Source organism: Propithecus coquereli, unplaced genomic scaffold, assembly GCF_000956105.1.
Source record: "Propithecus coquereli isolate 6110/MARCELLA unplaced genomic scaffold, Pcoq_1.0 Scaffold163, whole genome shotgun sequence".
NCBI lineage: Eukaryota > Metazoa > Chordata > Mammalia > Primates > Indriidae > Propithecus > Propithecus coquereli.
This window is the reverse complement of record NW_012140858.1, coordinates 675,726-687,053: the sequence shown is the minus strand read 5'-3', so window position 1 is coordinate 687,053 and position 11,328 is coordinate 675,726. Positions and strand designations below refer to the sequence as shown.

At 38.2% G+C, this 11,328-nt stretch overlaps 1 protein-coding gene across 1 annotated transcript in view; it reads right to left on the bottom strand.

The window, feature by feature from the left end:
* Nucleotides 1-11,328, bottom strand: part of MUSK (muscle, skeletal, receptor tyrosine kinase) — a 132,145-nt gene that overhangs the window by 7,172 nt on the left and 113,645 nt on the right. The window contains exons 11-13 of the mRNA XM_012641130.1: nt 6,736-6,937; nt 6,110-6,301; nt 4,893-5,041 (exon numbers count right to left, since the gene is read on the bottom strand). Of these exons, the coding sequence (XP_012496584.1) occupies nt 4,893-5,041; nt 6,110-6,301; nt 6,736-6,937 (543 nt within the window). The remainder of the gene's footprint in view (nt 1-4,892; nt 5,042-6,109; nt 6,302-6,735; nt 6,938-11,328) is intronic.

Here is an 11,328-nt window from a genome sequence, read left to right as displayed (position 1 = left end):
TATCAATTTGTTTAGATCAAGTAGTTTGCTTTATGAATCTTGATGCACCTAAGTTGGGTGCATACATATTTAGGATTGTTATGTCTTCTTGTTGAACTGTACCCTTCGCCATTATATAGTGACCCTCTTTGTCTTTCGTTACTTTTGTTGATTTAAAAACTAAGTTATCTGAAATCAAAATCACCATGCCAGCCTTCTTTTGGCTTCCATTTGCTTTAAATATTGATTTACACCCCATTTACCTTGAGTCTAAATGTATCCTTGCAGGTTAGATGTGTTTCCTGAAGACAGCAGATACTTGGTTTGCATCTTTTTATTCATTTGGCTAGCCTATGTCTCTTGAGTGGGGAGTTGAAGCTATTCACATTTATTGAGAGAACTGATAGGTGGGGCAAATCTCTGTTCACCCTATTGGGTTGAACTTTGTTGTTTTGTTCTCTCTCTTGAGCCATTGTGGTATCTGGCCTTTGATCTTTAGCTTTTGAGTGGGTTTACATTCATGAGTGTTTCTTGTGCTGATCCATGTGTAACTCTGTTTTAAGTACTTCTTGGAGGGCTGGTCTTGACTTGGTGAATTTTGTCAGTCTTTGCTTATGTAAGAATGTCTTTATTTCTCCTTCATATACAAAACTTAGTTTTGCAGGTACAAGATTCTAGGCTGGGCATTATTCTGTTTCAGAAGAATGTGAATGGGGCCCCAGTCTCTTCTTGCTTGTAAGATTTCAGTTGAGAAGTCTGGAGTTTTCCTTTGTATGTTACTTGTTTCTTTCACCTTACAGCTCATAGAAGGGCCTCTTTAGTGGATATTTTGGTCAGTCTGATGACTGCATGATGTGATGTTTTCCTGTTTGCATTGAATCTCCCACAGGTCTTTGAGCTTCTTGTATCTGGATATCTAGATTTTTAGTAATGCCTGGGAAATTTTCCTCTATTATATCTTCAAATAGCTTATCGAACCCTTGCGTGTTTTCTTCTTCGCCCTCAGGGATGCTCATAAGTTTCACGTTAGGCTTCTTCACATAATCCCACATTTTTTGTAGGATTATTTCTTTTCTCTTAATTTTCTGCTCGATCTCTGTGACTGACTTATTTAATTGGAAGGTGTTATCTTCAATCCCTGAGATTCTTTCTTCTGTTTGATCTACCCTGTTCTTGAGGCTTTACACTGTGTTTTGTAGTTCTTTGAATAAATTCTTCATTTCCAGGAGTTCAGTTTGATTTTTCCTTAATATTTCAATTTCTTTAGTGAATTTTTCTTCCAAGTCCTGGACATTTTTTGTGATTTCTTTGTGTTGGTATTCATTTTTTCTTGCATATCATTGAGTTTCCTTACAATCCATGTTTGAAATTCTTCTTCTGTCATTTTAGTGTTCTGAATTTGGTTAATGTCAATTGCTAGAGAGTTGGTGTTCCTCTTTGGGGGTATGCTTTCCATTTGATTCTTCATACTTCCAGAGTTCTTTCACTGGTTCCTTCCCATCTGGATCAGTTGTTGCTTCTTGCCTTTAGATTTTCATTTGGATAATGACACGCCCTGTTTATTCTGAGCCAGTAGGTGGTGGTTGTCAGTGAGATTCGACAACACCCCTTATGATGAGTCAGTAGATGCAGTAAAAAGGTGGCAGAATGAACTCCCTGGCAGTAGGTGGCGCTTGCTGGGAGGAGCAGGTTGCAGGGTTGTTTTTGGGTCCTGCAACCAGCTCTTGTTTCTCTGGAGAGGCACTCTTGTGCCTCAGGTGGTGGGTGGGGCCCTGGGACTTCCACGTGTGTCCTCGTTCTCCACCTCAGTGGGGGTAGGTCAGGGAGTGAGTCTGGTCAGAACAGAACTGGGTTGGGTAAGCCTGCCCTCAAGTTCCACAAATGGTGTTTTCAGGGACAAAGGTCTGTTCTCTGCTTCTGGGCAATGCTGCCAAGGAGGGGCTGAAATGGCCTCACTCAGCTGAAAAGTCTGTATGTAGGAGTGGGGTTGTCTGAGACCTGGAGTCTGGAGCAGGCCTCACTTCTTTCCACCCTGCCCTATTCCGCACTTTCTCCTGGCCTCTGCCAACAGGTAGGACCTTAAGCCAGTGGATCTCCCCTGGCTGTGATGCAGGCTGGGAGGTTCCCTGCCCAGGATCACAGCCTGGGCTGGGCACACGGCCTTCCCGTGGGAGGAAGATTGCCCCTCAAGCACACTGATCTGCCCCTGAAGGCACACACACCTCTGTAGGCTCATTCACAAATATTCCTTCTGTGCCTCAGGGCAATGTGATTGAGACCTGGGTATACGGGGTCTGGTTTGCAGGCCTGTCCCCTGGAGATCAATCCCTGCCCCTGCCAGGGGGAGGAGTACTGGTCTCAAGTCACCCATGGGGTGCCCAAGCTGGATCGATGTCACTCCACCTTGGGATTTGCCCCATTCTGCCCTGGAGTCTACCAGGCTAGCAGCACCTCGGAGGGCTGGTGGGTAGGTAGCTCACAGTCTGAGTACCCCTCAGTCTGCTGTAGGGCTCCAAAAGGAATGGTCCCGTTCCTTGGAGATGCCTCCATGTGATTACTAAATTGTCTCTCTGGACACCTACAGGTAAGGATGGGGAAGGAGAGAATAAAGCAATATGGCACCTGCTGATCTGCTCAGGTCTGCAGGCTGGGAGGTGCTCTGTCCTCAAGAGGCTCACTGGTGGCAGCCGTCTCTGGGCTGGTGATGGCAGGTCTCTCCAACCACTCAGTAGCCCACCAGCAGTCCGAGATGCAAGGGAGGGGAAAGTTAACTGCTCCACCTACCCTTGTCACTGGTCTTCAAGCCTCTCGGTGGCCTTTCTCCTTCAACTTCTCTGCAACGTCTTCCCATGGTGTCTCCCATAGTTTCAGACACCTTTCAGGCACTGACTCTCATCCAATCTGATTGTCTGCTCGTTTATTTTTTTTCACTTTCTTCTAAAATCTGCCTTTTTTGCAGAGATATGCCAGTTGGTGGTTTTTCTCATCCACCATCTTGAATCACCCTGAGATTTTGATTTTTGAGTTATTAAAATATAGGGGTAGGGCAGGAGTTACCCAAGAAGAGTTATATGGAGGAAGAGTGCAGAGTGAAAAGGAGGACAGAAACTGTAAGTGCATTAACTCTTGGTAGGGGTGGAGGTAGGGCAGTGGTAGAGGAGCCCTTGACCAAAACTAAGGGAGGAAGAGAGACGGGTCATAGAAGTTTCATGGAGGAGGCCAGCCTGCAATAAATTGTTTGGGATGAAGGCTGAGAAGAGACTATTTTATTGAAGTAGAAATCGCTTGATGATCTTGAAAAAATAATAAGTGTGGGAGGGGCAGAAGCCAGATTCAGACTGTAGTGTGGTGAGGAAGGAATAATTGAATGTTTGGGAGTTGAGGAGGTAGAAGTGTTTTCAAGATAAATTGCTGTGTACTAAATAACCTTTATTCGTTTATTCAACAAGTATTTATATACTGCCTACAATGTGCCAGAAACTGTTCAAGACATATCATAATTCAACATCCCTGTAGATTCCTTCCACTATCTTGCCCTCTAAGTTACTTGACTTCTTTCCTCATGACCTCTACCCAACTTCAGTAACTCATTCTCCCTGTCATAGTCCTCCTGTGTCTTCCTCAGCTCAGTCAATGGCACCTCCCCTCTTTCAGCTGCACAGCAAAAACCCTTGGTACTATCCTTGACTTCTTTCTTTTTTTGCACATCTCACATTTGGTCTCTCAGTAAGTTATTTGGCTCTACCTTTCACTGACACAGAACTTGATCATTTCTCATTATCCTCACTACCATCACTTGGTCCTGGCCCCTATCTTCCCTTTCTGCACCATTGCAATACCTGTTTACTGTCTCCCTGCGTTTGTTGCTTTCCTTCAGATTACGCTCAAGAAAGCAGCCAGAGAAGTTCTGAAAAAAATGTGAGTCATGACATGCCATGTCACTTTCATTTGCTTCCCATTTTACTCAGAGTAAAAGCCAACATTTTTAATAAGGCTGGACGGGATCTGCCCACCTCTCTTATTATCTCTCTGATCTCATCTTTGAGACTTCTCCCCTCTTTCACTCTGCTCCAGCCATACTCATCTCCTTGCTATTCCTCAAGCACACTGCACGTGCTGTTGTTGCAGGATCTTTGCAAATGCTTCTCATTCTTCTGGGAATGTTGTCCCAAGATATTCACATTGCTATTCCCTTACTTACCTTTGTTGGGTCTTTATATAAATGTCATATTTTCCCTAAAGTCTTCAAAAATTTTAGCTCATACTCTGAAAACTTCTTCTCTGCTTTGATTTTTAAAAAAGACTTTAGAACTTAATATCCAGCATACTATTTGTGTGTGTTCATTTTTATTATCCATTTCTCCCAAAAGAATGTAAACTCCATGAGAGCAGGGATTTTTGAAAGTTTTGTTCATTACTGCATGATTAATACAAACTAAATATTTGTTGAATTTATAAATCTGTGAACAGATGGGAACACAATAATGAACAAAAAGGTATAAATCACTGCCCTCATGACAGTGATCTAGTTAGGGAAAAAAGAGAAGAAACAAAATAAACAAGTAAAATATATAGACTGTTCAACACTGATAAATTCTGTGATGGAGAAGCAGTGTCAATGGAAGATTCTTTTCTACGGGGACATTTTAAACATTTTTACAAATAATAAGGAAGCAGCAAAGGCAGAGAAAAATTGAAGTGATGAAATTAAAGAAGAATAATCTATTAAGTAGCAAATGACCCACAGGGTTTGTATAGACCTAGGTGAAGAGACTAATCCTGAAAAGAAACAGAGATAACCCACTGATTAAGGAGTAAAGGAAGAAGCATAATTAAGTGAAATATACAGGAAGAAAGACTTAGAAATGCTATGTTTTCCGGTGAAATAAGTTGCCTCACTTGTATTTTCATACCTAAGAGTTTCACAATGTTAGGGTTGTCAAATTCTGCCATGAGGGCTGCCTCCCTTTGAAAGTCTGCTTGCATATCTGCTGAGGCTTCTTCTTTGAGCATCTTTACTGCCACCATAGTGAAAGGTTCATAGGGAAGTAAGCCTGGAGCCCTGAAAGATAAATTTATTGAGAAAGAAACCAAAGATCAGGAACATTATATATGCCCCATTATATCCACTCACATTTATGCATGTCTTCCCACTCCTGAAGCCTTTCCCAGAGCCACAGAATCAAAGGAAGATGACAGTAGTAGGTCATACTTACAACTTGTTGACTCCAATTGATAAAAATCGCTTGGATTATTTTCAACATAGATTACGTTCTGAAAATGTATTATTTATAAATTATTGGAATTATAGAGTACATAGACCGAATGGGATTATCATCGCCATCCTAACCCCCTAATCTTTGGCCAGAATCTAAATTCCTTAAAGGCAGGAACCATGGATTACTCATTTTTATATCCCCCATAGAGCCTAAGTTGGTGCCTTGCAAATTTTGGTTTCAATAAGTATTTGTGTGAGATTTTCATTATTCATGTAACCTCTATATCAGAGCCACTATGAGTGGAGGTAAGGTTGTGTCTTGCCCAAGAGCACAAGACCAAAGTCACGGTTGGTGGTTAAAACTAAGTCCACATTTTCTGGCCCGGCTACGTGTCTGTGGAGCTGCACCCGTGCAAGTCAGTATTTTATTCCAGTTCACACAAAGGCAAGAAATAGGCTCGTGCTGGCCCTAATACGTACTCCTTTCTTGAGCTCATTGTTTTCTATATTATGTTTTCCTTTTCTTTTTGTTATTCCATGAACATCTACTTAATATCTACACATTAAAATAATGCAAGAAATTATGATTAAAAATGTGTGACATTCTTTTCTGAAAAGGAAATATAATTGAACTATTATAATTTCTTGTCATTTGAAAACTATATAAATGAAGATACATTTAGATCTCCTATAAATTACTTCTTTTAAATGCAATAAAATAAACACTCCTATTTTCCAGCAAAGATGGGAAATTATTAAGATTCAAAGTATATTACACAATACAAATAAAGTTAATGATGTAAAGAATTAACTAATGCGATAATAACTATTATACATGGTATATTACATCAAGCTAATGGTCTGGTAACATAGTTCAATGGAGAAATTTTTTTTTTCATGGGTAAACTTTACCTTGCTTGAAAGACTCTTCCAAATGCCCCCTCTCCGATATCTCTCACATATTCAATGTTATTCCTTGGATACTCTAAGCTTAGCAGCTTGGGATTCAGAAGGAGTGGCATCCTCTGGTACATGGGGTTGGGATGAAGTCTGTCTAGCAGGAGCTCAGAAGGCAGTGTTGTGAGGGTTACTGCTGCTGATTCTCTGCAGGCAAGACAGGCAAGATCAATAATGAGCTTAAGGGCATTGTGTTAGATTCTAAGCAAAATGGCATTTAAGAGTAAGCAAAGCAAATCATACTAAGGCAGCCAAAGGTCCTTCAGTTTGAGAGCAATGAGGTATTTTGTCTGGTCTAAGGCACAATTACTCAGGAATTTTGTCACTATCCAAACTGGCAGTGGCAATGGAACTGAGAGGGAAGATGGGGAGCAGGAATAGCTATTTCCTTCCAAATTATCTGTTGTGAAAGATTAACCTTAGGACATGTGATCCTATGCAAAACATCATTTACACTTTTAGAGATCATTGTGGGGGTGCTTAAGAGACTGGCAGTGTTATACACATTCCTCTTCCAATATTAAATACGTAGGTTTTAAAATATTATTTTTACATGTGCTTAGCTTAAACTAGAATCTCACCTTTTATTATTTTTCCATTGTTTTCTTCTTCGGCAGCAATAAAGAGTAGTTATAGTAAGAAGCACAAATATTGCAAAGCTGGACATGATGGAAATTATTACAGTCATGGAGTACGTAGGAGAGACCGAGAAGGAAGAAGAGGAGGAGGAAGGCAAATTTGGAATGTCCACACTCGGCTTTGAGGACATCATTGGTGGGAATGCTGTAAGTAAAAAATAATTCTTTTCATTCATTCTCAAACTTTTAAGAAGCAATTTTTGTATTCAAGCAATCAGTAAACCAAATGTTAAGAACATATATGTACCCAGTTCTCTCTGGTTATATATTTATAAAGTCCAGTTGTAAGAATTCAGTGAGACCTTGTTGTAAGTAAATCTAGCTTATAGAATCACAGAATTATAAAGATGAGACTCAGGGAGAGGACAGTTTTTTCTAAGATAAATGCAGATCTTGGGCTAGTGCTCTTTATACTGCATCATATTGTTCATGACCTGACGATAATTATAAAAATTGTTAAATAAAATATTTTCATGTAATTATATTGTCTAGAGCTGAGCTTTTATACACATTGACTGTCAGTTTACAAACAATAGAAATAATGGAAGATGAATAGTGAAAATATTAAGACACAAATGAACAGAAGTTAATTCATCTAAAAATCGAAGTCCGGTCAAACTCTAATTTGAAACTGCAATATACAAACAAGTAAAATCTACATTGCTACTGGAAACCAAAAGATGCCACACTCATACCACTGTTTGTAGAGTGCAGTCCATTGTATACGCATTAAACAACCTTATTAATTATATTTTAAACCCTCTTAACAGATTGAGTAGAGGCAAAAACAGGGATACAGAGTATTTTAATATAATTAACAAGAATGTTTTAATAGCTAAGAATGAACTTCGTACTCCAAAAAGAGAGAATCAGCCTTCTCTTCAAATATTTGTGGAATACTGACAGATATGATTTTAAGTCAAGCCACAAAGATAAATCTCAATAAATTTCAAAAGCAGAAATTATGCAGACCTAATTATTGACCAAAATGCAATTAAACCTTCTTAACAGATTGAGTAAAGGCAAAAACAGGGATACAGAGTATTTTAATATAATTAACAAGAATGTTTTAATAGCTAAGAATGAACTTTGTACTCCAAAAAGAGAGAATCAGCCTTCTCTTCAAATATTTGTGGAATACTGACAGATATGATTTTATGTCAAGCCACAAAGATAAATCTCAATAAATTTCAAAAGCAGAAATTATGCAGACCTAATTATTGACCAAAATGCAATTAATAATAGATTAATTAAAATCCAATAGGACATTTTAAAAAAATCAATACATTTTTGATCAAAAAGTAAAAAGTATCCATAGTTACAGATCAGAAAAAAAGTCCTAAGAGTGTGTATGAGATTTAGCCAAAGTTTTGCTCAATGATAAACTCAAAGTGCTATCTTCTTCCACTAGATGAAAAAAATGAAAATGCATGAATGGAACATTTAACTTCAGACTTTGGACAAGAAACAATAACTACATGAAACAAAAGAAAATAGGTGATAAAATGAGTCATATACAAGTAGAAATTAGTAAGTTAGAATACATATAACACAAATGACAGAATTAAAAATAGGTCAATAGTTGGTTTTATAAATAAAGTAGTCTAACTTTAAAAAGATGGGAAAGGTACAAACAGAAATTACAATAGATTCAAAGGTCGATAAAAATAAAATAATACGTAATTATGCAATTACATTTTTTAAACCTAAGGAAAATCATAGGTATATATTAATTACAAAATTTGAAGAATTAGAAAATAAGAATATAGACATAAGCAGAAAATTAGTTTCAAAAGTCATTATTGAATCATGAATACATTTTTCTGTCTTGGAAAAGATGAAATATCCTTATTTTATAACATGTTCCAGTAAGAGAAAAATCTTTCAAATTCTTTCAGGGAGTTATAATACTAATATCACAACCTGGCAATATTAGCACAAAAGAAAAGCACACACATAGATTCTATAGCACAGATTTAGAAGATCCTAAATGAAATATTAGCAATTGACTGCAATACAGTCAGAGAATAATTATTTAATATAAGGGAATATATTAAAAAGTTACGTTACAAAGTCATTACAAAGTCAAAAGAAAACCTTTATTGCAGCAGATGCCATTTTGGAATAGGGCATTTGTAAAATTGTAGGTTATCAGGCATACTCATGTATGACTTCTTAGTCTAGAGATGGACCCAGTGATTATGCCTGGAGCATCGATGGTTATATAAGTGATTCTGAAGCATGTGGAAGACAAGTTTGATCACCACTGTGACTCCAGAAGGCACCTGGAACTGGAAGAAGTTAGCACAGCAGTAAAACATCTGTGCCAGGACCAAGGACAGCATGCCTCATTAAACACCACAGCAGTGGTGGACTTAAGAGACTTCCCAGGTTCTTCTCTGACTGGCTTGAAAGCTGGTCTGATTCTCTTTGAACTGAGTCATTCCTGTATTTCTTAATCTAAGATAGGTGGGGAGATGGGCTTTAATTGGAGAGTTATGTTTCCTGCTAATAATAAAGTAGGAGTAATTATTGAAAGACAGGGAGAAATGACTATTTCTGTATTTGAATTTTATAGAGCAGCTCATACTAAATATCATATAGAAGGAATATAATGTAATTTGTAAAGTTGGTAGTGCAATCTCATTAGTAAATGTAAGTAATTTTTCTCAAAATATCAGGAAGTAGAATTTAATGGCATGTTAAAAGAAAAATTCATGATTATTTAGTAAGATTTATTTATTTGTTTGTTTGTTTATTTTTTGAGACAGAGTCTTGTCCCATTGCCCAGGCTAGAGTGCAGTGGCATCATTGTATCTCAGTGCAACCTCAAACTCCTGGGCTCAAGCAATCCTCCTGCCTCAGCCTCCCGAGTAGCTGGGAATGCAGGTGCGTGCCACCACACCCAGCTAATTTTTCTATTTTTTGTAGAGATGGGGTCTTGCTCAGGCTGGTCTCAAATTCCTGGCCTCAACTAATCCTCCCGCCTCAGCCTCCCAAAGTGCTAGGATTATAGGCATGAGTGACCATGCCCAGCCTAAGATCTATTTTTAAAATGCAAGAAGTAACATAGTTTGAACAATAATTTTGCTCTATGGATTTAAATATTTGTTTCAGGGTAGTTCTGTTTTGTTATTCCTTGATTATTGCTCTTGATATTTTATCTGGTCTTCCCTACAGCTATATCAATTATCTCTTTGGATTCAAATTATCAATTTGAATCTTTGTTCCTTTTCCTTTTTATTTGTTTTCTTTTCTTATCAATTATATCTCTTTATCCTTTTCCCCTGAACACCAGGGGAGTTTATTCACTCATTTATCCATATATTGATGCATTCATTAAAACTATATTGACTGTTAGGTATCAAGAATACTGTGGTGGGCCTGTCAAGTCCTTGCTTGTCATGAAAACAAATTAGTAAACAGATAATTACAATAAAATTTCTGAAGAGTTGTAAGAGTGGTAAGAACAGGATGCCCATGAGCATTCAGAGCAGCATAAACTTGGGTTTAGGCATACCAGGTAGGTTTCTAGAGTAAGTAACTTTAAGTAAGTTAAATATAAATGGTGAGTAAGCAATGGCAATTGAAGGTTGCTATGATCTGAGTATTTGTGTCCCCCCAAAATTTGTATGTTAAAATCAATGAGGGAAGAGCCCTCATGAATGGGATTAGTGTCCTTACAAAAGAGGTCTGAGAGAGCCCCTTCTGCCATGTGAGGTGATAGTGAGAAGGTGGCTACGTCCACGAGGAAACAGGCCAGATACCAAACCTGCTGGCACCTTGATCTTGGACTTCCCAGCCTCCAGAACTGTGAGAAATAAATTTCTGCTGTTTATAGGTCACCCAGTCTATGGTATTTTGCTAATATAACTGAACAGACTAAGATATGGGTGTGTCTGTGTTGGGGAGAAAAGGGGTTGGGGAAATTAAGGGAGTAGAGTCAGGATGGAGAGAGAGTGTTCTACAAAGAAGAAATAGCATATACCAAGGTCTTAACCAAACAGTTGTGATGCCTTCCCAAAAGTGACCCTAAAAGTTTCATTGTTTGAGTTGGGGAGTATCTACAGTTAAGGTTAGAGATTTTAGGTTTAGGTCATAAAAGTCCTTGTATGCCAATTTAAGTAATCTGGATGCCCTGAAGCAAATGGAGAGAGTCATCAGTGGGCTTTAAGCAGTGGAGTAGCATGATCAGCTTTTGGCATTAGAAAGAGCTTATGGCTGTAACCTGAATTTTCATGATAAAATATTCCCACCAAGGCTGATTTCAAGCTACTAACATGACATTCTGAACACAGAGTTGTAAAGAGATGTTCAGTGGCACATTGTTACATAGGATTTCCATTATATAGACATTGTAGATAAAGAGAAAATCTAAAAGTTTCTATCTAGTGGGAAAGAACAAGTTACTTATAGGAAAAAATAACCAAGCTCACATTGGAATATTCATGTTCAAAATCAGGAGCTAGATAGAGCTGGAACGCATTCTACTAAGTGAGGTATCCCAAGAATGGAAAGACAAGCACCACATGTACT